Source organism: Gopherus flavomarginatus, chromosome 2 (assembly GCF_025201925.1).
Source record: "Gopherus flavomarginatus isolate rGopFla2 chromosome 2, rGopFla2.mat.asm, whole genome shotgun sequence".
In the NCBI taxonomy this organism is placed as follows: domain Eukaryota; kingdom Metazoa; phylum Chordata; order Testudines; family Testudinidae; genus Gopherus; species Gopherus flavomarginatus.
In genome coordinates this window covers 151007407-151032585 of record NC_066618.1, presented here as the reverse complement: position 1 = coordinate 151032585, position 25179 = coordinate 151007407, and the positions used below count along the sequence as shown (strand labels likewise).

Here is a 25179-nt window from a genome sequence, read left to right as displayed (position 1 = left end):
CCAGCCTCAACGCCCTTACCCCCCACCCAGGCCACGACAAGACTTTAGCAGGAGGCGTGGTCACGGGAACCGCAGACGGCAATCGGATTCCCAAGGGGGCCAGAATAATGGTCCCGCCAAACCATCAGCAGGACCAAGACCGAACTTTTGAAGGTACGCCCGAGAGCAGAGCACCAGTCCTTCCCCAGGATCCCCTTCAGTTCTCCAATCGCCTTTCCTACTTCCTCCCTGCGTGGGCCCAATTAACCTCAGATCATTGGGTCCTACGCACAGTGGAATTTGGATACCACCTCCAATTTATTTCGCCTCCTCCCTCCCACCCTCCCTTCCCGTCCCTCTTCAGGGACCCCTCTCACGAGCAATTCCTCTGGCAAGAGGTTCGTATGCCCCTCTCCATCGGAGCTATAGAGGAGGTGCTGGAGGAGTTCAGGGGCAAGGGATTTTACTCCCGATATTTCCTAATCCCCAAGGCAAAAGGAGGTCTCCGACCCATCCTGGACCTGCGCGGTCTCAACGTCTTTCTGAAGAAGTTGAAGTTCCGCTTGGTGTCCCTGGGGACCATCATCCCATCCTTGGATCCCGGAGACTGGTACGCTGCTCTCGACATGAAGGATGAATACTTTCACATCACCATTTACCCTCTGCACAGACGGTACCTACGGTTTATGGTGCACCATCAATATTTTCAATTTGGGGTCCTTCCGTTTGGCCTCTCCACCGCCCCGCGCGTGTTTACAAAGTGCATGGCCGTAGTGGCCACCTTCCTCCGTTGTTGGCGAACACACGTCTTTCCTTACCTAGACGACTGGCTTATTCGCGGGACCTCCGATGCCCAAGTCACCAGGCATGTTGCCATCATTACTGACCTATTCGAGTGGTTGGGCCTGATGCTCAATCTAGAGAAGTCTACTCTAGTGCCCACTCAAAGAATAGAATTCATTGGGGCCATTCTAGACTCCAAACTCGCAACAGCCTGCCTTCCACTACCCCGGTTTCGGACACTAGTTTCGGTCATAGAAAGCCTTCAAACTTTTCCGACGACCTCGGCCCGCACCTGCCTCAGCCTTCTCAGTCACATTGCCGCGTGCACTTTTGTAACCAAGCACGCCAAACTATGCCTGCGTCCCCTTCAAACCTGGCTCACCTCAGTTTACCACCCAGGCAGGGACGCCATAGACATGGTCGTCACCGTTCCTCAGAGCGTCTTAGGCTCCCTCAACTGGTGGCTAACACCTTCCCTGGTGTGTGCAGGAATGCTGTTCCAACCGAGACAGCCCTAAGTATCCCTAACGACGGACGCGTCGTCTTTCGGCTCGGGGGCACACCTAGGCCATCGTTGCACGCAAGGCCTCTGGTCATCTCAAGAGCTAGCGTTGCACATAAACGTCCGGGAGCTGAGAGCAGTTCGCCTCGCCTGCCAGACGTTCCAACATCATCTGCAGGGCCGTTGTGTTCTAGTACTCATGGACAACACAACAGCAATGCACTACATAAACAAGCAGGGAGGGACTCGATCCTCCCCCCTTTGTCAAGAGGCCATCCAACTATGGGAATTTTGTATAGCCCACTCTATAGACCTTGTAGCATCCTTCCTCCCAGGGGTCCAGAACACTCTGGCAGACCATCTCAGCAGATCCTTTCTCTCCTACGAGTTGTCGCTTCACCCAGACATTGTACATTCCATCTTCCAGAAGTGGGGCTTTCCCCACATAGACCTCTTCACTTCCCGCAACAACAGGAAGTGTCAGAGGTTCTGCTCCTTCCAGGGTCTTGCCCCGGGCTCAATTTCGGACGCCTTCCTAATCTCTTGGGCGAACCACCTGCTTTACGTCTTTCCACCCTTCCCGATGGTACACAGGGTTCTCGTAGAGCTTCGCAGGGACAGGGCTCGCCTGATCCCGATCGCCCCTGCGTGGCCCCAACAACACTGGTACACCACGTTGCTGGACCACTCGATAGCCAACCTGATCCCCCTGCTCCTTCATCAGGATTTGATAACACAGGACCACGGCAGGCTTCTCCACCCAGACCTGCAATCCCTCCATCTAACGGCGTGGCTCCTGCATGGTAAACCCAATCGGAATTACGCTGCTCTGCCCCGGTGCAAGAGATACTCCTGGGTAGCAGGAAACCTTCTACTCGGTCTACTTACTTAGCCAAGTAGAAATGGTTTTCTTGCTGGTGTCAAACGCGGGATGTCACACCTACGGAGGTTCCCATCCCCACTATTTTGGACTACCTCTGGTATCTTAAACAACAAGGCCTCGCTATCTCATCTTTGCGAGTGCACTTGGCTGCTATTTCTACTTTCCCATCTTTGCGAGTGCACTTGGCGGCTATTTCTACTTTCCACCCCGGTGAAGGCGTTTACTCCGTCTTCTCCCACCCTATGGTCTCGAGGTTCCTCAAAGGCCTGGAGCGTCTATTTCCCCTGGTACGACGCCCCGCCTCTTCCTGGGACCTCAATTTAGTTCTGACGAGACTCATGTCCCCCCCCGTTCGAGCCATTGGCAACCTGCTCACTCCTATATTTATCATGGAAAACAGCCTTCCTTGTAGCCATTACATCGGCTAGGAGAGTCTCTGAGCATCGGGCTCTGATGGTGGACCCACCATACACGGTGTTCCACAAGGACAAGGTGCAGCTACGTCCACATCCGGCATTCCTCCCTAAAGTAGTCTCGGCCTTTCATCACAACCAGGACATATTCCTCCCGGTCTTCTTCCCCAAACCACATACATCTCGTAAGGAGCAGCAGTTACATTAGCTCGACGTCCGTAGGGCGCTCGCCTTCTATATTGACAGTACGAGGCCCTTCCGCAAAAAGCCCCAACTCTTTGTTGCAGTGGCGGACTGGATGAAGGCCAGCCCGTCTCTTCACAGAGGATTTCGTCCTGGGTAACGGCGTACATCCGGACTTGCTACGATCTAGCTCATGCCTCTCCGGGTCATATTACCGCACATTCTACCAAGGCCCAGGCCTCGTCGGCCGCCTTCTTAGCTCGAATACCTATTCAGGAGATATGTCGAGCAGCTACATGGTCTTCGGTACACACCTTTACTTCCCATTATGCCCTGGTGCAATAATCCAGAGACGATGCAGCCTTTGGCTTAGCAGTTTTGCATTCTGCAGTTTCTCACTCCGACCCCACCGCCTAGGTAAAGCTTGGGATTCACCTAATTGGAATGGATATGAGCAAGCACTTGAAGAAGAAAAGACAGTTACTCACCTTTGTAACTGTTGTTCTTCGAGATGTGTTGCTCACATCCATTCCAAAACCCGCCCTCCTTCCCCATTGTCGGAGTAGCCAGCAGGAAGGAACTGAGGAGCGGACAGGTCGGCAGGGGTATATATTCGGTGCCATAGCAGCGCCACGCTAGGGGGCGCCCAGCCGACCTGCCGGGTGTTGCTAGGGGAGGGATAGCACAGTGGTTTGAGCATTGGCCTGCTAAACCCAAGGTTGTGAGTTCATTCCTTGAGGGGGCCATTTAGGGATTTGGGGCAAAAATCTGCCTGGGGATTGGTACTGCTTTGAACAGAGGGTTGGACTAGATGATCTCCTGAGGTCCCTTCAAACCCTGATATTCTATGATTTCAAAAATCTTCTGACGAACGTGCATGCGGCGCACGCACACCTAATTGGAATGGATATGAGCAACACATCTCGAAGAACAACAGTTACAAAGGTGAGTAATCGTCTTTTCTTGCTTCAGGCTTGTAGCAGTGATAGAATAAACTGCAGGTTCCAATCAAGTCTCTGGAACATCCACAGCTGGGATGGTTCATTCAGTCCTTTGTTCAGAGCTTCTGTTTGTAGCAAAGTCCCTCCAGAGGTATGAAGCAGGATTGAAGACAAGATGGAGGAGCTGCAACAGCCTTTTATAGTCTCTTGCCATGTGGTCTCTGCAGGTGGCATAGAAAAACCTTAGAGTTCTGTCCATAGGCAGGTCCCTGCATACCTTGCTGAGTCACGTGGTGTATCTACCTTCTCTCAATGGGTCACTTGTATAACTGATGGTCCTTAATGGACCATCAAGCAGGCTAGGCAGTGCTGACACAAACTTGTTGAGGGCGTCACCCAAGAAGCACCGCACAAGTTTGAAATACAGACAGGAAAGAACCAATACTTATAACTTTAAATACAAAAATGATACATGCATACAGACAGCATAATCATAACCAAAGCATAACCTTGTCTTAAGACACCTTATTTGACCCTCTTTATATGAGATTTGGTACCACTACAGGATCTTGGTTGCAACAATGATGTATATGGTCCCAGTTCATATTAATAACGTCACAGGGGCACCCATGCCCGAGGTCCCTGAGGGGGCAGGGACTTAACCAAGTGCAACATGCCCAGATGATGCCAGCTGGCGATCTGCTCCCCCAACTGCAGGGGAAGGGATACTGCCCCTCACCCCCCAGGTCCCTGCCAGTCTGATCTGGGGGAAAGGCACATGTGCTGGGCACCTAGAATGGATTCTCTATGCCACCTCCAAACACTTGCCACTCACCCCCTCCCCCACTGGGTCCTGGCCCCACCATGGGCAAGCTCTGATGGGTCTGACCAGTTGGGCACTAGGAGAAAGATTCCTTCCTGACCCCTGCAGGTGAGCAACTGCAGCCCTGAAGCATGTCATTGGATTACCATTGTTATCTTGGTGCAGGGCATTCTGCACATGCTGGCGGCCACAACAGAGGGCGATAGCCAGGGAGATGCAGCTTTGCAGACTCCAGGGCCAGAAGGGCTCCCCCAAGCCCAACCTGACCCATGGGCTGTAGAGTTCCTCTCAGGAGCCGGCTTAGCCCTTATAAAGTGATCAGCTTGAGGTGTTGAGACTCCAAGATGTGGCAATTCCAGCACCTTCTCACTGAGCTGTCCCGGTGTTTAACTGTCACTGCCGGGAATGCAGGACAAACGCAGCAGGACCTGGGCATGGTGCCCCATCACCTCTTGGCCTCCTCATCCATAGGCTGAGTCAGTTGTGCTCCAAGGTGACTGTTGGGATGCCCTCCAGTAGCCTCCCACCCTTCCTTGGGTGTGGACCCCAGCACTGGACCTGGGATTCTTGTAACAGTCTCAGACAGGCTGTGTCCTGTGGGAAGCTCACAGCCTTCAACTGGGAGCCCTGTTAGCCACAGCCTTGCACCGAGTGCTCATTAGCCACAACCCCCCTGTCGTTCTCTGAGTCCCTGCTCACCAGGGTGCCGTCTCCCGCCCCGCAGGGAAAACCTGGAGTCTGGGTTCCCTGCAGTGCCGGCTGGTCTCGGGCTGCATTCAGACACTGCTGGTCCATGGGCACAGCAGGTCTCTCCATCGCAGGAACCCAGCCTGTCAGGACTTACATCAGCCTTCCACTTGCCTGCTAACTGTGCCAGCAAAGATCTGAGCCTCCACTAGATCGCGGGGGGGAGGGGAAATATTGAACAGCTTCGGCCCAAGGACCGAGCCGTAGGGGACCCCGCTAGAAGCATCTCCCCTCACTGATAGCTCCCCATAACAACGTCCCAGTTTGATCCGTGAGCCAGGTTTTCTCCATGCTCCACGGGCCCTATGTGGTCCATGCAATGTGGAGCCCTACAGATCGGCCCTCCAGCAGCCCCATGCCTCCCAGCCTGTTACCAGCGAGGGCCTGGAGCAATGACTATTTCCCTCTGGCCGTGCTGCAGCCAGGCAGCCCCAAGTGGGAATAGAACCCAAGAGTCCTGGGTCCCTGGCCCCCTGCATTAGCCCCTAGACCCCACTCCAATCCCAGAGCTGGGGATAGAACCCAGGAGTCCTGAGTCCTAACCCTCCTCCTCCACACACATAGGCAGAGCTGGCTCACTTGTAAATCAGAGAGGGCAGGATTCCCCTCCCCCTTCCCTTGCAGTATCGACTCTACAGTGCCCTATGCCCTGCCCCCCTTGCTATCTCTGCCCGGCCTGCTCCTGCCATTAAGCTGGACCCTCCAGCCCCAGCTTTCACAGGTGTGCCTCTGTGCTCCAGGGGAGGCCAGCTAGGTGGGCACAGGGCCCTGGGCCGTTCACACGCTGATCACCCAGAGGCAGCACTACCTGCCCATGGGCTCCTCTGTCCTGCTCTCGGGGGTCCTGCCGGGTGGGAGGCAGGGTAGGAGTCAGCCCCATGGCCCAGCCAGCCCTCTCTGCTGCAGGGGGTGGCATAGCAGGAGGAGATGGGCCCTGTGCCCTGAGCATGGGGGTTGCCCAGTTTGCAGGGGCAGTGGGGAAATCCTGCCCTTGAGTCTGGCTCTAGCTGCCCACCACAGCAACCCTTCTCCCTGCCCTGCTCTCACTGCAGGCTGCTCTTACCCATGCAGAGTTGGGGCCCCAGGATGTGGGTGGGGCACCCCCATCCCCAGCCAAAGTGGGACTCACAGAAAGCATAGAGCCTGGCCCCAGCCCCTTGCAGAACCAACCAGGCACACACCGCGGCCTGGATCCACCGTCCTCACAGAAATCTCGGGGTCCCACATGGGCACGGTCCTTAACGAGTTTGGCAAAGCCCGGAGCCAGGTTCTCAGCCCTGCGAGTTGGTCGGACCTGTAACAATGCTCCCTGGGGCAGGGCCCAGCAGTGACTCACTCTGACCTCATTACAAATGGAGTGGAGGCTGGTCCAGCCCCTGTATGGGGCTATGGAGGGCACCTGCCCTCAGCTGGTTATGTTCGCCCACCCAGGCTGACAGACATGCCCACTCCCATCTGCGACCAAGACAGGCTTTCTGCGCCCATCACCCTGGTTTCAGGGCCTGGGTACAGAGCTGAACACAGCAATCCATGCACTGATCACCTCCAGGCTCAACAACTGCTCCCAGGAACCAGATCGAAGAAATCCCTGGCGCCACCCCACTGGGCATGCTCTGCCCTGCTATTCCCGGGGCCTGTGAGACAGGTCCTGTGCATCTGTGTCGTCGCCCCTGTGAACTCCTGCTGCAGCCACATGGCACTGGAGGTACGACTTTGGGCTGGACTCCAGAATTCGCTCCGAGATCAGAGCCCATGCGTCCGAGCACATGCCCTGCTAACCGCAGCCTGCACAGCTCTGCTTTGGGGATCTGCTCCCAGATCCCCAGAAACCAGCCAGTTCTTCCCTGGCAGGTGGGCAAGCGGCAGAGCGAGGGGGCAAGATGGTGTAAAACAGCCCCCAAAGCTGTGAACCTGCAGGCAAGGGACACTGGGACACATAACACCAACGTGCCACAATGGGGCCCCGATCTCTGTCAGGGTCTGGGCAGCACGGGGCCTCCTCGGAGGGGCCAACTGGGTGCTGCTGTAACACACAAAATACCCACGTGCGTGTGTAAACCCTTGGGAGCCCCACGTGCCAGCACCAGGGAGGGGGTTTGAGCAGGTCGCAGGGGACCCCCCGGGGCTGATGCTCCAGCGCCCCCAGAGCCTGCTGCTGAGGATCCCCGCCCAAGGGAGCAACCCAGGGCTCAGAGACCGGCCAGCCCCGCGCCCCTCCCGGCCTAAGCCCCGCCCCCTCCCGGCAGCAGGCGGCCTCGGGGGCGGGGTTACTCCGGCCCCGCCCCCTTCCCGGTGCAGTTTGGTTCAGTTTGCCCCCCCCTCAGTGGGCGGAGCTTGGATCGTTCCAAGATGGCGGCGCTCTTGTGCGGAAGGGGCTTGAAGGTGAGGTGCCGCCGCGGCCTGCGCCCCCCCGGGGGCGGGGCCTAGCGCGGGAACTCGTTCCCCCTGGCGCACGTGGGGCCGGGGTCGCTGGGCCAGGCAGACGTACCGCGACGGGCGGAGCCGAGGCTAGTGGCTGACTCAGCTGGGCAGCGGCCAGCGCGTGGGGATGTGCACGGCGCTGTACGTTGTGCCAAGGGCTGTGCGAGCACAGAGGGGACAGGGTGTGTGTGAAACAACGGGGCAGGGGGGCTGCCCCGGCTGGGTGGGACCAGGAGAGGGGGATGCAGCTGCCCCCCCCCCGGTGTCGCTCCCCTGCCCACAGGCATTAAACCCCTTTCCGCGGAGAGCTGGCAATGCAAGTGCCCACTGCACCGAGGAGCCAGCTCCGGCTCCTGTCAGAGCCCCGCGGACGTGCCGACAGCTGCAGCTTGCCCAGCATGCCGACCCTGGCAACTCAACTCAGGGACATTTAATCAAAATCCACCGGCCCAGCACCGAAATGGCCCGCTGGGCGTCCCTGGAGCCGGGCTTACAGGAGGAATGCGCAGGACCCACAGGTGCCCGCGGCTTTGGAGCCGGCCGATGAGGTGTTACAGTAATAGACTGACTCTGGGCGCATCTCCCTCCAGTGGTTCTAGCACATCGGTAGGCAGACTTTTTGGCCTGAGGGCCACATCTGGATATGGCAATTGTATGGCTGGCCATGAATGCTCACAAAATTGGGCGTTGGAGTGTGGGAGGAGGTGAGGGCTCTGGCTGGGGGTGCAGACTCTGGGATGGGGCCAGAAATGAGGAGCTCAGGGTGCGGGATGGGACTCCGGGCTGGGCAGGGGGCTGGGGTGCTGAGGGGGTGTGTGGCTCCGGTTAAGGGTGCAGGGTCTGGGGTGGGGCTGAGGATGAGAGGTTGGAGGTGCAGGAGGGTGCTCCAGGCTGGGACTGAGGGATTTGGCAGGCCAGAGGGGGATCAGGGCTGGAGAAGGGGGTTGGGAAGGGCTTCAGGGGTGCAGGCTCCAGGTAGCACTTCCCTCAAGCAGCTCCCGGAAGCAGCGGCATGTCCCCTCTCTGGCTCCTACACAGAGCCATAGCCAGGCGGTCTGCGCGCTGCCCCATCCGAAGGTGCCGCCCCTGCAGCTCCTGTTGGCTGTGGTTCCTGGCCAATGGGAGCTTTGGAGGCGGTGCTTGGGGCAGGGGCAGCGTGCGGAGCCCCCTGGCTGCCCCTGCATGTAGGAGCCGAAGGGGGGACATACCGCTGACCCCGCTACCTGGCTGGAGCGCTGGAGCAGGGCAAGCCCTGGACCTTGCTCCCTGGCGGGAGCTTGGGGGCCAAATTAAAATGTCTGAAGGGCCGGATGCGGCCCCCGTGCCATAATTTGAGCACCCCTGTTCTAGCAGCTGGCTCCTGGCTCCCATGAACGTGACTGCTGCAGCTCAGTCCAGGGGTTTGTGTCTCTGGTGCTGCAGCTCCTTTGTTCAATTCCCAGCATGCAACCAGGAGTCTGTTACACTCGCCGCCTCCCCTGCTCCCTGACGCCCTGTGCTTTGCTTTACTAGGCCACTCCATGGACCCAGGGCGCTTTCTCGTGGCTCCTTTCCTGCAGCCGGGCTATTCAGACCACTGCTGTGTGTCACAAGGTAAGTGCACAGCGGGCTGCTGCTGCAAAGGTCTGTCCATGTGGATCCCAGCACTGGCATACATGGCTTGTGCACTTGTGAGACGCAGGTGCCAGCGATGGGATCCCATGGACAGCCCCTCAAAGAATCCCAGAAGCTGTAAGGTAAGTAACAGCCCTCTGAACCTGCAAAACCGAAGCTGGAGAGGGGCCTGTGAGACAGGGCCTCACCCACCCAGCAAAGCCACTCGCCAGCAGGGACAGAAGCACAGAGTTCTGGGCGAGGCCTTGGAAACCCCCCTTCGGCCCCAGCAACCTGTGCCAGGAGCCTTTACTCTCTCCTATGGAGTCCACCCCAGCTGCGTGTCCCCCGAACCGTCCTGCGTGGCAGGTGTGGCTAGGGCAGGGAGGCAGGACTCCTGGGTTCTACATGCAGGTTTGCCACTGACTCCCTGGATGACCAGGGGTGGGTCCTTTCTTGTCCATGCCTCAGTTTCCCCCAGGACATAAGGTGATTCTGCCCTGTCCAAGGGTGGCAGGAGACTGGAGGCTCAGCGAGTCGATGTCGAAGAGCGGCTCCTGGGCTTAGTTCTGTAGCCTGCACCTCGCAGTGCCTGTTCTTCGCTGCGTCTGCACCTTCAGCGCCCCTGAGATACCTGCTGAGAGTGTGAGTGATTCTGAGGCATCAGACTGGGCAGGACCCAGAGGCGCACTTAGCAGGGAAATGAACACTCGGGCTAAAGCTTCCTGCAAGCTGCCTCTCACACAGGCTGCATGCCGTTCTGCTGCCATGTGGAGCCAGGGCATGACAGTGCCAGTCCTGAGGAAGGGGGCATGTGGATAGTGGGATCAGCCTGCTAGCACCAGGGGGTCAGTGCTCTGGGCCCTAGGTACTGCCGAACGCTCTGAAATACCTGCTGCCCCGGCCCTTCTGGGCCATTAATGCCTATGGAGCAGGGGAAGATGTGTGCCCCGCTCCTGGCCCTGCCGAGCAGGGGTAGCCTCCATGTTGTTTTTCGCTCCCCACCCATGGGTGTTATCTTACAGAACCGGGCGGCCCGAGTGCGAGTCGGAAAAGGAGACAAGCCAGTGACGTACGAACAGGCCCACCCGCCCCACTACATCGCCCATCGCAAGGGCTGGCTCTCCCTGCACACCAGTGAGTGACCTGCCAGCCGCTACCCTGGGGGTACCTGGGCTTCTCCATCTCTCAGCACGTGCCCTGTCCCCCACAGCGCTTCCTGCTGGGAGAGGCCGGGGTGGGAGTAGCTGGGAGTGCCTCCTCCCAGTCGGTGCCCTGTCCTGCCCCCCACAGCGCCTCCTGCTGGGAGAGGCCGGGGCGGGAGTAGCTGGGAGTGCCTCCTCCCAGTCCGTGCCCTGCCCTGCCCCCCACAGCGCCTCCTGTTGTGTGGTCCCTCTGACTTAACAAAAGGGGGTGGGGGGTCTTCAACCTGGCATGAGCCGTTCTCCTCCCGCCCCCCTGAGCTCTTCTCCAGGCGTGGGAGAGGGGAGCGGAGGGAGAGGGAGTCTCTGTCTCCCATCAGATGTGTGTTCCCTGGCCGGATCCTGATGCAGTGCCCTGGCTGGATACCCACACAGCCCCCTGCTCTGGCTGGTGCTGCTCGTACCGTCTCTTAAAGGTGCCCTGTGGGCATGTTTGCCTGGTGCCGTCCCCTCACCCCCCACTGCCCTGTCTGCCCTGCAGGTAACCTGGATGGGGAGGGCGGGGCAGCCGAGCGCACCGTGGAGGACGTTTTCATCCGCAAGTTCATCTACGGCACCTTCCACGGCTGCCTGGCCAACGAGATCGTGCTGAAGCGCCGCGCCAACGTGCTGATCATCTGCGCCGTCTTCCTGCAGCGCCTGCCGCCCTACAAGTTCTACTTCCTGGTGGGCTACACCGAGACGCTGCTCTCCTTCTTCTACAAGTGCCCCGTCCGGCTGGAAGTGCAGACCGTGCCCGAGAGGGTCATCTACAAGTACCTGTAGCCCTGCTGGAGCCCTGCAGCGGGGCACCTCGCCTCTCCCCTGGGCCAGCCCAAGCAGTGGGGCTCCTGTGCCCGAGCCAGGCCACCTGCTGGCCCATTGTGGGGCAGGAGAGTGGCTCTGCATGGGCCCGAGGAGACCATGGACCCGTGGGTGCTGGCTGTGGGGCGCTCTGGGGCGGGTGTTACCTTGGCTCTGGACATAGCAGTGGCCCAGCCCGGCACTGGGGAATAAAAGGACTCTGGCCCCTGTGTCCATCTCTGGAGTCACCATAGCCCAGTTTTCTCCCAGCTTGGTCCCGGGGCGGTCAGAGTGTGGGCCTGAGAGCATGGACAGCGGGTCGCATAGGTTTAGGCTGTTCCTCTCCAAACTGCCAGGCATGGCCCCACCCCATGCCTTGACCTCTCCCTGCACGTGGGGGCCACGCGCCGTCCTCCTTCATGGCCTTCCTTTGGTGCTGGGAGCTAGCTACAGGACTGGGCTGGTGGCCACGATGGGGGGCCTTCTGGACTCCGGCAGGTAGCAGAAGGGGTGTGGCCTTGGGTGGAAGGGACGGGGTTGGGGTCTAGCCTCCCCCAGCCGCTGTTCATGCGCCGCCAATGCCTGGGAGCCAGCAGTTTCGCATCCCCCCCACCCCGGGACATGGCAACATCCATGAGAGCTCCCTCCTGCCCCCTTCCCACCTGAAGACCCCCGCTACCCTGTGGGACCTACACACAGACACAGATCTGGGGAAGCCAGCGTGGCGGGATTGGGCCCTGTGCCATGGAGTCGCCTGGGCGATGCTCTGGAAGTGCTCCCTGCGAAGCCAGGCAGGACTCTGGGGGAGCCTCCTCTCTTTGAGCAGACTGTGCCCAGGGCAAGAAGCTTCCACCTTCCTGGGTCTGACCCCGGCGCATTCAGCAGCCCTGCCCCTCCATGTGCTTCCTGCAGCCAATCTGTCCGGGCGGGGTCCTGGGGCAGCCAGACCCCAACTCCGCAGTCAGACATGACTCTCAGCCAGCGTAAAACAGAGGGTTTATTAGTTGACAGGAGCACAGCCCAGAACAGAACTTGTTAGCACAGAAATCAGAGATTTTTCGGCCAAGTCCATCTTGTGGGGGGAAGGGAACCCGAAGCCAGGGCTCTGGTCCTCCCCCGTGCCCCAAGCCAGCCAAGACTCACTCCTTCCAGCTGCCTGGCCCCTACCCGTTGCTCCTCCTCTGGCCTTTCTCTCACTTCCCAGGCCAAGAGTCACCTGGTCCCATCCCCCTCCTGAGTCTCGGCTTGCATGCAGGCAGTTGGAGCAACCCCTACAGAAGTCACACACGCTCATTCCCACCACCTGGACCAGGGGTGGCCAACCTGAGCCTGAGAAGGAGCCAGAATTTACCAATGTACATTGCCAAAGAGCCACAGTAATACATCAGCACCCCCCAGCAGCTTCCCCTCCCCCAGTCCCAGCACCTCTCTCCCAATCAGCTGTTTCCTGTGGGAGGCTGGGGGGAGGAGCGAGGGCGCAGCAGGCTCAAGGAGGGGATGGGAAGGGGTGGAGCAGGGGCAGGGCCTGTTGCAGAGCTAGAGATTGAGTAGTGAGCACTCCCCGGAAAGTTGGCACCTGTAGCTCCAGCCCCAGAGTCGGTGCCTATACAAGGAGCCGCATATTAACTTCTGACACAGGTTGGCCACCTCTGATCTAAACACTGGTGCAATACAAAGGGAAACTGAGGCACACATAGCATTCCTGCAAAACAGTAAGATGCATACAACATAACAAGGGAAAATCTCCACTTTGTCACACCCTGTATTATCGCCTGCTCTGTAAAATGGGCTAGGGGGTGGGAACCCCTTCTGGTGGTTGTGGCACCTGGCCCCAAGTGCAGGTGTCCCTGGCTGCGGCACTGGGCATCCAGCCCAGTGTGCTGTACTGCCAGGTCTGGTAATGGGGCTAAGGGAAGGGGTACAGACCCCTAGTTGGGCAGGGGTAAGGGAGAGAAACCAGCAGGAATGGGGTCCGTTGAGCATGGCAGGGACAAGGTCTGACCTGCCCAAAGGGTGCCAGGGGGCTCGGGGAGGTGGGTAAGTCAATGGGAGGGGAACCTGGTGCTGATCAATGCCCAGCAGAGGGAGGAATGGGCCCTGCTCAGATCTCAGTGGGCTGAAAAGGGACAGGGCTGGGGCAGTGCCATGGAGATCTTGGTGTGGGGCGCTGCTGGACCCAGGGCATGAAGCACTGGGCAGGACCTCAGCACTAAAGGGACATGGCTGCCAGGATGAGTGGGCAATGGGCACATGGGTTGGCTACTGCCCCTAGCTCTGGCAGGCTCCACAGATGCTGCAGCATTTCCTGGTCCCCACACCAAGGGGCACAGACACACGGGGCTCTGGCCCAAAGGGCTGTTCTGCAGGAGTCTCTCGGAGCTGTACCCCGCCATCCACCTGCCCATCCTCAAGGGGCCAGCAGCTCAGCAATGGAGAAGAAAATACCCAGGGTTCCCTTGGCACCTGGGAGATGCAGCCTGCTCTGGGATGGAGCTGGCAGCTGGCCCCCAGCCGCAGGGAGGCAGGCTGCACCATGATCAGCCTTGGGCGTTGGAGGGATGGTGTTCACGTCAGCTCTTGTGTGATGGTCCCAGTGGGGGCATCCCACTGCTGAGCGGGCACCACAAACCGCAGTGGTGCCAATTTACAGCCCATGCACAGGGCCCAGGAGCCCAATCCTGGGAGGGGCTGAGCCCCCACAATCCCAGGGTCCTGCTGCTGTCAGGGTTGGGCCCTTTGGCATCTTGGGGCGTGAGACCAACTCCCTGGGAGTTAGCCAATGGCCAGTGCAGGAGATTTCCTCCCCCCCACCAGCAACCTGCCTCCCCCAGAACCCACCACCCGATGCCGCGCGGCTCCCCCTGCCAGGCCAGTGAGTGCCACAGCTCCACGAGCTCCCAGTGGAGGAAACCTAGAGATGGGCGGGGGGATCCCCTGGGTCTCTCCGCCCTGAGCCTGTCCCAGCCTGGAGCTGGGCCCTGCCAAGACACTGAGTGCTGTCAGGGGCCTCAGCCTGGGAGGAGAGCGGACAGCTCACTAGGAACCAGGACTCGGGTTCTATCCTAGCCCTGCAAAGGGAGTGGTGGCTAGTGGTTAGAGTGGGGGTGGAGCTGGCAGCCAGGACTCCTGGGTCCTAATTGGCTCATCCACTGACTTCCACGGGATCCTTCTTTTCTTTCCCAGGATGGGGTGAAGCCTATGTGTCATGAAGAGGACATGGAGGCAGCGTGGCCTGCGCATGATGGATCATGGGGCATGCATGGCACACGCTGGGCTGGGCCACAGGGCTCTCGGGCCTGCTGGTGTGGGATGGACTCTGAACCATTGAAAATCACAAGAATGCTGTTTCCTGCTGCTCCAGCCAGCTGAACGCTGGGGCACTGGCCCCACTGCACAGGAGGAGACCAAGTCTTGGGGGGGAGGGGCAGGCTCACATGGCAAGTCAGTGGATGAGCCAGTGAGAACCCAGGAGTCCTGGCTCCCAGCCCAGGGATTAGGAACCAGGATTGCCAGGTTCTTTGCCTAGCTCTGGGTGGGGAGTGGGCGGTCAGGATTCCTGGGTTCTAAACTCTGGTTTGCCCAGGGCCTCCCTGCCCCCACTCCCATCCCTGGCATGGACCAGAGCTCTGTAGCTGCATCCCGGGTGGCAGGTGCACTCCCTGACCCCGCTCTGGGCTCCTGCCAGCTCCGAGCACGTGAGGCAAACCGGAGTGAGGCAGAATTGCCTATCCTGGCTGAGCTATTTACTGCGCGGTTCCCATGGGCGCCCAAAGGGGGGCAGAGGGCGAAGGATGCGCTGTGGGAAACTGACTTTCCTGGCAGGGCAGGGCTGGATTGTTCCCAGGCCTGTGCCCTCATGCCAAGGCAGCTTGGGCCTGGCCAGCGTACGGCTGGGAGACCTGAACAGAGGGTGCGGCAGCCGGCTGGATGGGGCAGTAGGGGCTGTTCTCCCCCCGTTAGTGCTGACCCCTGGCAGCAGGGGGCAGTCTCAGGACACAGCAGGGCTCCTCCCTGCCCCTCTGACACCAACCCCAACTGTGCCCCATAGACTGTAATTTGCTCAAGATCATTCTCACTGCTGGGGAACCTGAGGTAGGGAGAGCAGATGTGACCTCACTGCTGGAGAGGCTGGTGGGGAGCGACATGACCTTACTTCTGGGGAAACTGAGGCAGGGAGTGAGGCTGTAACCTTGCTGCTGGGGAAACTGAGGCAAGGAGCAGCAAACTGACATGCCCAGGGCAAAGAACCCAGGAGTCCTGCTTCCCAGCTAATCACTGGAGCCCCTTTCCCCTTCCAAAGCCAGGATTCCCGGTTCCCAGTACAGTGCTCGGGTGGCAGGCGGGTACCCCAGGGCAGAGTGTGGCACTGTCTTGGGCCTGCTCTGTGGCAAGATCCTGTGGCGGGTGCCAGGGCAGGTTCCCATGTGTTGGGGCTGGGCTGTGAATCTCCAAGTGCATGTGAAACAGCAAAGCCTCTCCCAGGCCTGAGCACTGTGCAGGGCCAGATGCCAGCTGGGTGCTGCCAAGCAGGAAAGTGTCTGGGGCTCTCTGCTCTGCCGGGCACACGTTCCTGCCCCATTGCCTGGGCCTCTGTGCTCCACAGCTGGGTGCCCTGGGCAGTGCTGGGAGGGGCATCTGGGCTCCCAACACACAGCACTGCTAGTGCCCCTCAATCCTGACCTGCAGTATTCTAGTCCGGTGGGCGATAGCCCGAGGGAGGGGAGCAGGGAGAGTCGTGGCCCCATTGGTACCCACTGCCCTACTGCTGCCCCCAGTGTGTCCTCTGCCCTAGCGCTGCCCCTGCAGCAGCCCCCTGCACCCTTAGGCCCTCACCCTTGTCGTGCTGGCTGTTCACATGCAGCAGCTCATGCCCACGTGCCCTGGCTGCCCCTCTCCGGTCCCAGGGAGGGGGAGCGATGGACCTTGCCCCTCCGCTGGCATCAGGGAGCAGCCCAGCCATCTGGCTCCATGGAACTCAGTCCCTGACCCCCAGCCCAGTCTGGGGCAGGAGGAGGTGGAGCTGTGGCCAGGACAACAGGGTCTCTGGAGAGCATCTGTGGGGGGGAGACACCAGGGCCCTGGCCCCCCGAGCTGCTCGGCTGGGTGGGACTGTCTCTGATGGGGGGGCTCCTCAGTCTAGCTCTGCCTCCTCCCTCAGCTGAGAGCCCTGGTGGCCTGCGAAGACAATGCCAGGGTCTCAGCCCTAGGAGGCAGAGCTGTGCCCCCAGCCTTGTGCCAGTCAGGGGGATCCAGGTGCCAGCCCCCAGGCCATGGGCAGAGGCAGCTCTGGGCCTTGCCATCAGCCCCGAGTCCACCTGTGCCAGAGCCAAGGAACACCCAGCCCTCAAGCCTGCCCCTCTCAGCTATTCCCTTCTCCCTCTGTACCTTGGCAGGCCGCGCCCAACCCCAAGTCCCTCCGAAGCCCACATCTCCTGCGAGGCTTATTCACTCCAAGATCAACATCTAGCCCTGGGCATCGCTCCCACCTCTGGGCTCCCTGGGTCCATGCGCTGGGGTCCGCCTGGGGTAGGGACTCTCCTCACTGAGCCGGCTGCCATCATCTCAGCAGACCCTGATCTTTGTCGGGGTCTGGGCAGTGCCTGGCACAATGGGCCCCCTGATCTCAGTCAGGTCTGGGCACAGATATAATGGCGCCTGGCACAGATATAATGTAACTAATAACCTTCCAGGCCTGGTGCTTCCTGCTGAGAGAAAACTGGATGTGGCTTTGCCTGGTATCAGCCCGGGGATGCCATCCAGAAAGGTGTGCTGCTCCCCCACCCCACCGCTAGTGTGCCCTTGCAGACCCCATGAGTGAGGGCCTACAGTGCTGGAGTGTCTGGTATTCTGGGGACGCATGAGCAGCACCCCAGGGTGCTCTGGGACAGCGAGGTTGATGGGGTGCTAAGCACACAGGCCACTGCCCACCCTGGGGAGACCTGGCTCACCAGCTCCTCCACCCGCTCCCGGCTGGCTCGGTGCCAGGGCTGTGGCCTATTTCAGAGCTCTGTGATGAGGTCCGGAGCTGGCGTCAGGGTGGGTGTTAATGAATTCAGTGTTGCGTGGAGGAGCTGATCGTTGTGTTAAAGAAAAGCACCTACAGCGGGTTTGAAATTGCAGCAGGGGCAGGGCGGGAGGGCCTGAATTGCTGCCCTTCCTGAAGGCTGGATCAGTCGTGCTGGGACCCCCGCACGCACCCCTGGAAGTGAAACATGCCCTCCCCTCCCCTCTCTGGGGCAGACAGGGTTAGCGGCTGCCCCCAAAGCTCCTGGGTCCTGGGCCTCCCCCTCTGGCCATGTCACTCTGCTAGGCAGGGGGCCTTCATGCCCTGGGCCGCTCTGCACCCCGGGGAGGGGACCCACCCTGCCCCCAGCTGCTTCTGGGACTGGGTTCACTGGTCACGGACTGTCTGGCTCTGTAGCTGCATTGCCAAGAGTTCAGCTCCCAGCTCAGTGGGCACACTGAGCATCCAGCCCCTGCTCTGGGCAGTGCTCGGCACGACGGGGCCCTGATCTTGGTCAGGATGTGGGCAGCACCTGGCATGATGGGGCCCTGATCTCGGTCGGGGCCTGGGTAGCGCCCACACATCAGGGGATGTCACAGCACAGGAGAATGCCTATACTATGTCCCCACAACCTAGCCCTTCCCTCTCCCCAGGTGCGGATCCGTGGCTCTTTGGGGTGTGGATTGGAGAGGGTGACACCTCTCCTTGTGTGCGGGGGGATGGGGAGGCTCTGAGAGCAGCCTGCTCCTCCGGGGGTTTCTGAGGGGCAGATTTGTGCACCTGCCGGGGTAGACCAGCATGCCCACCAGTGGGTGTCTGGGCAGTCAGATGCAGCAGGTGACTCCAGCCTGCCCGGCTCAAGGGAGTTGCCCAGGGTAGTGCCTCACACCCCCCAGACATTTGCACAGGTCGCTCTTTGCCTAGTACCTGGGCACGTCCCCATCCCACCTGGGGCAGGAGTAATCATGCTGCACCCACATGACTCACATGTCTCCTGCGTGATCAGCCCAGCACAGCCGCTTGGGCGCTAACCTGGAACAAACACGCCCGCCCTGCCAGCCATTGACCTGTGGGGCAGTGCACACCAGTGTTGGGCAGTGCCCAGCTTGGGTCCATTCCCCTACTGCCATCAGACAAGATGGCCAGATCCTAGCCCCAGTTGGGTACCATGGAGGGGCCCCCCAGGAGCTCAGACCGCTTCCTCGAGCAAGTTCCCACAGCCCCATCTGGGAAGCTGGGGGGAGGGGGCTGTGTTCATTGTCACACATGGTTAAAAACCTCCCCTCCCTGCCCCTTCCCACACATCTCTTGGCCTTGAGTTTGAATTTGGATTTTGTTCCTGCAAAGGAGCCCAGGGAAGCTGCTGCTGCAAGTCTGACGCCCCGAACCGACAGGGCCGAGCTAGCGCCAGATTCAAGGAATCCAGCCCCCCGCCGGCACCTGACTGCACTCGATTTGTTGTGGGACGTGGCCCTAATTCTGGGCACTGAGCCCTTCAAAGATCCCTGCCTGCAGGCTCCATGTCTAGTTGGCAGCCGGTATCAAGCAGAGTGCCCCAAGGGTCGGTCCTGGGGCCAGTTTTGTTCAATATCTTCATTAATGATCTGGAGGATGGCGTGGACTGCACCCTCAGCAAGTACGCAGATGACACTAAGCTGGGAGGAGTGGTAGATACGCTGGAGGGTAGGGATAGGATACAGAGGGTCCTAGACAATTTAGAGGATTGGGCGAAAAGAAACCTGATGAGGTTCAACAAGGACAAGTGCAGAGTTCTGCACTTAGGACGGAAGAATCCCATGCACTGCTGCAGACTAGGGACTGAGTGGTTAGGCAGCAGTTCTGCAGAAAAGGACCTAGGGGTTACAGTGGACAAGAAGCTGGATATGAGTCGACAGTGTGCCCTTGTTGCCAAGAAGGCTAATGGCATTTTGGGCTGTATAAGTAGGGGCATTGCCAGCAGATCAAGGGACGCGATCATTCCCTTTTATTCGACATTGATGAGGCCTCATCTGGAGTACTGTGTCCAGTTTTGGGCCGCACGCTACAAGGATATGGAAAAATTGGAAAGAGTCCACTGCAGGGCAACAAAAATGATCAGGAGGCTGGAGCACATGACTTACGAGGAGAGGCTGAGGGAACTGGGATTGTTTAGTCTGCAGAAGAGAAGAATAAGGGGGGATTTGATAGCTGCTTTCAACTACCTGAAGGGGGGTTCCAAGGAGGATGGATCTAGACTGTTCTCAGTGGTGGCAGATGACAGAACAAGGAGCAATGGTCTCAAGTTGCAGTGGGGGAGGTTTAGGTTGGATATCGGGAAACACTATTTCACTAGGAGGGTGGTGAAGCACTGGAATGGGTTCCCTAGGGAGGTGGTGGAATCTCCTCCTTTAGAGGTTTTTAAGGTCAGGCTTGACAAAGCCCTGGCTGGGATGATTTAGTTGGGGTTGGTCCTGCTTTGAGCAGGGGGTTGGACTAGATACCTCCTGAGGGCCCTTCCAACCCTAATCTTCTATGATTCTATGATTGGCACGCAGGCTGGAGGACCAGGCATGGCAGCCACGCCCTAGTGCCATGGATTTACTAGGTGGCTACTCAGAGCTGGGAACACAGCGAGCTTGCTGTGCACATGCCAGTCCGGGAGCAGCCCAGAGCATGGTTCCTCCCTGGCAGGAGCCATGGTTCCTCCCATGCCCAGGGCCAGCCAGCTCCACTCACCCGCTCAGTTCCTAGTGCTTCAGTAGCATGGTCCTGCTGCTGCCTCAGGGGCTATGGGGGCCTCGGAGCCCAGCATCTGTGGGGCCTGTTGGTGGGTAAGTGGCTGGGGAGGCTGCCACATGGAGGGTGAATCACAGCGAGTAATAGTGGCAGGGTTCCCAGCAGGGAAGTGACTCAGGCTCGGGGGGTGGGGGTGCAGGAAAGGGCAGTGAGCTGAGCTGTGCTCCCCTGGGGTTGGGGGTGCAGCCAGGATGCTGTGGCGGGGAGTGAGGGGGCAGGAGGCTGCAAGGAACCTCAGGATCTGGCTGGGATGCAGCTCTGGGCCAGTGTGGGGGAGAGCAGCTGGCCCACAGCTCTGACAGGGCCAAGCCTAGCCTCAGTGACTGGATTGGGATCATGGTGCTGTCCCAGGATAGTCTGGATTGGGCCTATCACAGGATCGGGCCCACACTGGGCTCGGGGGCTCAGATGTGTGTTTGACAAGCCCCATTCTGGGACCCTAAATGGGCTGGACCAGGGAAAGACCAGTGCCAAGCGTCTGTCTCCAGCTCTGGAAGGGGAGTGGGGTCTAGTGGTTACAGCCAGGACTCATGGCTGCTATTCCTGATTTTGCCACTGACCTTGGACAAGCCCCTGCCCCGCTCCATGCCTCAGTTTCCCCAGGTTAACAATGGTGATTGTTACAGGGTTCGCTATACCTCTGTCCTGTTCTAGTGTCCCCGAGGCCCCCCAGCCGGATTCATGCGATTCTCCAACTTTGAGGCCAGATGCAGATGCAAGGCTGTGGGTAGCAACCACCGGTGCCCTGCAAGTCCCACTGGGACCCTAGGACCAGGAAGGCAGTGGCAATCAGCCTCTCCCCCTCCTCCCGGCGTTTTGACTGAACAAATGGAACAAAGCAGCAGAGAAAAAAAGTTTTCTAAACACACACACAAGCACGCTGCCCCCTCGAACTGCCTGGACAATCAGGCCTCCAGCTGTCAGCTCTGCTGGGCTTAGCCTGGGTCATGCCACGAGGCTGTGTGTGCACAGAGCCCAGCTGGTGGCTAGCAGAAGGCTCTTCATGCCGAAGGTTCAGATCAAGGCCCAGAGGTGACACACGGGGCTATGCTGGGGGGGCCATGCAGAGCCCCACCTGTGGCAATAAAACCAAGGTCACTGCCATATGGAAAAGGTGCAGTCAGCTGGTGGGCTGGGTTCCAGCTCCTTCCCGTCCCCCTCCCACAGCTCGCGGGCGTTTCTTGCCCGCTGCTTCGCTCCCCTGTGTTTTGATTGCCCACTGCGTCACTGGTATTGCAATGTGCGCAGCCCAGGCACTAGCATTGATCAGTTTTACCCTTTGGAAGGCAAATTCCGCTCTTGCACTGGGGTGAGGGGTGCGGGGTGTGTGGTGATCTGGGCCTGACCCAGCTGTGCCCACGTGATGCTTTTACCAAGTGGTGGCAGCAGCTGCCAGGCCGGGTTCAAACAGGTGGGGAGCCTTCGGAAAATGTAACACCCAGCACCAGCCTGAGCCCTGGGGACGATCTACATGCCCCTTGGTGCCCTGAATGAACAGTATGGAGGGCTTGAAATGCAACAGCGGCCCAGCGGTTTCCGCGTAGAACCTCACTGCAGTGCCGGGCGGTGGGAAGTGTTCTTCTAGTGGCCAGCTGGGAATAGATCAGCACTGCCTCCCTCCTGTCACCTCCCATCCACCGGGCTGTCCTGGCGATAGATTTCACCTCCACCTTTGGGGCTGCGAGTGGCTAAGGAGGCAAAGTGGCCTAGGTGCAGCCCCGCCGTCCTCTCCTGCTCCCGCTCTCCGCTGGCCCAGAGCAAAAACTTCCAACTCCTCAGCCAACCGCCTGCGTGGATTGGTCTCCTCTAACCCTGCGCCTCCAAGCTAAGCTAGACGGGAAGGGAAGATGCCATTTCTGATTCAACAATGTAGTCTCCTCGCCAGCCTGGGCCTGGGGGCCTCGCCAGCCTGTCTGCATTTAAAAGTTATTCTGGGATGGCAGATTGGGGGGTGATGATCACTGGCATAGCTACACCTAGGGTGGGCACAGGCAGAAAGAAGCCTTGTACCCATACAGCTTATTCCCCAACCCATCCTGCAATAGTGCCACTTGTATAACACATTACACTCCTCGTTCCTCTAGCAAGCAGCACCAGGGATGGGCATTTGGGGTTGGTTTCAGTTAAAAAAAAACCCCAAATCAACAGCTTCTGAAGAGACCTAAATGTAGCAACGCCTCCAAAAACATCACAAGGTGCAGTGCGAAGCCAAGGGCTTGTTAGATACCAACGAGCTCTTCCTGATGCGGCGCATCAATGGTTTGCCCCCCTTTGGCTGTGAAAGGAAGGTTTTTGTTGCACCTCAGTGAGCAGGAAATGAATGCGCTGAAGCAGGATATCTGCTGTTGTGCGCAGTGCTGTTGCAGCCATGTGGGTCCCGGGATATTAGCAAGACAGGGTGAGCGAGGTCGTATCTGCTATTGGACCAACTTCAGCTGGGGAGAGAGACGAATTTGCAAGTCGAGCTGTCCTGAAGACAAGCTCTGCAGTGCCAAGGCTGGTCTCTCTCCCCAGCAGCAGCTGCTGGTCCAATAAAAGATCTGGCCTCCCCCACGCCATCTCTGAAACATGGTGCTGTTCTCTGCCTAAATCCCAACAAGGGACATTTTGTTAACAATCGTTCTACTAGGAATGTCAAAACTCTTAACAGCCCTGATGCTTCCTTTCGTTTTTCCAGGGTAAAAATGGTGACAAGGATGCAGTTTGACTTTAAATCGGCTCCACCAAAGTAAGGTTTTCCACTCTCACATGCTCTCAGGGGTCAACTTCTGGGAAACTGCCTTGTTTCCTGGGAACTTCAGAGAAAGAAGCACAAAGAAACCGGTTAAAAAAAACAAACCCAAATCCACTTCCAAGCGGGAGAGTATTAAAACTACTTTGCACCATACCATATAAGCGTTTGTGGCTGGAGCGAGCCAGCAAGTCCTTTGACTGGCTATACCTAAATCCCATTGCTATGAAACTGGTTAACATCCACTCGCTCCTGGAGTGCGAGCGGCACAGATGGGAGACATCTCAGAGCCTCGGAAGGCATCTTGGTCTGGTTCTGCCAGCCTGACCCACCCTGTGCAAACTGGTTTGGGACCTGCCCAAGGCTCTGGCATTGTCTCTTTATGACCCTTAAGTGGAACCGACTGTTAGAAAGGGCCCCCTCCCTTTAGGCTGGGCTACCACCCAGATGCCCCCCAGGGGGAAACAGCCCGTCTCCGTGCATCAAGTTCAGACAGGAATTATTTCAGGCTGGGATCTGGCCTGTGCAGTTCAGGTGGTGAAGAAGGTGATCACAAATCTCTGCCAGCACTGGCAGTGCAATGCCCAGGAGGGCAGAGTGGCAGTCCCCTGGGCTGGGTGGTTGATCATCTCCCTGCCCAGCCCCATCTCCAAGGACAGGTGGGTCATGAGAGCTGGGCGTTTGCTGGGTGTTATCTGAGCCGTCACGCCGAAAGATTTATTCCTCCCGCGCCCGCTGGGGCCAGGCGGTGCTGGGACTATGTGTGCAATCCAAGTGGCAGAGATCACTCGGGCACATGCTGATGGCACTGCCAGGTTCTGCTCAGGGCCTAGCAACAGTCAGGAACCAGTGGGCTGGGCACCCCATGGGGCACCTTCCACCAACGGTTCAGAGCCAGGGACCCCTTGACTTTGCACATCTGGAGAGTGCCCCAGCCAGCCCAGAAATGCAGCTGCCTCTGGGGTGAGGCACAGCAGCCGTTCACCAGACGCACAGGAGGGGAAAGAGGAGCCTGTATGGAACTGATCCTGCAGGGGGCATTTAGGGAGGCGAAACGGAGGCATGACAGATGGGCTCTCCGGCCCAAACAGGCAGCAAGACAGCCTGGCTGAGACAGACCTGGGGGAGATGCCATGGCCCGAGTGGCTCAGATCTCATCCAAACTCACCGCTTGCAGCACAGGCCCCCATGCAGCGGCCTGGTGTCGAGGCCAGCACTGACTGCCTGGGCACAGCGCTCCCACCCCACAACCGGCAGACTGCCCAGCCAGGGTTGTGGGGCTCCCATGTCCTTACCAGGAAGGGCCTGCCCACAGGGTGTGGGTGAAACTGGGACAGAGAGACAGGAGGGAACTTCCCACAGCCATTCAGTGCACCAGTGGCCACGCTGGGGACAGAACCCAGGAGGCTTGGCTCCCAGCCTCCCAGCTCGAGCTCACAAGGCTCCCCTCCCCAAGTCAGGAAAGGAACCTAAGAGTCCTGGCTCTCAGCCCCCCACTCTGTCTGGTGAACCGTGCTTCCTGTAAGTAAATGATCAAACCCCCCCCCCCCCCGCCCCGCACCCTGCGAGGGGAGGGAAGGGGCCGGGGAAGGATCCTGGGTCTGAGCGGAAGGAGAGGCGGATGCTTGAGCAATCCCTGCTCCACACCCTTGTCCCAGATGACCAAGGTGTCCCCGACCGCCCCAGCTGCTCTCCTAGGCCTCGCCCAGGTGAAGTGCCCTACCCAGCCCAGGCTGGGAGCTGCCCCCTCCACCAGTCAGCCTGGAGTGGAGGGCAAAGGGGCAGATGGGTGAGGACAGGGATCCTGGGGGACTAGGGAAGGGTCCCGCCTCCTCAATGGGCTGCAGCCATGAGCCAGGCTGAGCCAGCCTGGGGGCAAGGGGAGCAGGGGATGGTGCAGGGCTATGCCCCATGCTGCCTCCTGCCAGTGCCTGCCTGCCTCCCCCTCTGCCCATGCCCCTGTGCCCCTTTCCCCTGCCAGTGCCCTCCCCCACCCCATAATTCTGCCAGTGTCCACCTCCACCCCTTCCTTGCCAGTGTCCTCATCCCCCTCCCCACTCCTCTGCCGGTGCCCACCCCCACCCCATTCTGGGGGACAGCGCCCTTGGCCCCATAGCTGGCAGACCCTTGGAGTGCCTGGGCAACCCACCCAGCTGCCTGGGCATTGCTGTCTCTATGTCCTGCCTTATAACTCTTTGCAGAATCCCACACTCTGCCTGGGATGCCCTCCTCGGAGGGCGGAATCTGAGGACAAATGCTTCCTGATGCATTTGTGCTCAGCACCTGCCCCTGGGCATCTCATCCAGCCGTGCCCCGAAGGAGCTCTCTCACACACAGAGGTTTTAAGAAGCCCAGAGCAAAGCTGAATTAATAATATTCCTGATGCACAGAATAGCCTTCCCTTCCCACCACATGG

At 59.3% G+C, this 25179-nt stretch overlaps 1 protein-coding gene across 2 annotated transcripts; it reads left to right on the top strand.

Annotated features, from left to right (window-relative positions):
• The first annotated feature begins 7527 nt into the window (after positions 1–7527).
• Positions 7528–11483, top strand: MRPS24 (mitochondrial ribosomal protein S24). Of its 2 annotated transcripts, none has more exons than XM_050937609.1 (4): positions 7528–7636; positions 9188–9268; positions 10294–10405; positions 10952–11483. In XM_050937609.1, exons 1-4 carry the CDS (start codon positions 7604–7606, stop codon positions 11233–11235), a joined length of 510 nt encoding a protein of 169 aa, XP_050793566.1. In that variant the 5' UTR covers positions 7528–7603; the 3' UTR covers positions 11236–11483. The 2 variants fall into 2 exon arrangements, with proteins under 2 accessions (XP_050793566.1, XP_050793567.1); XM_050937610.1 differs by lacking the exon at positions 7528–7636 and adding an exon at positions 7966–8281.
• Positions 11484–25179: the final 13696 nt, after the last annotated feature.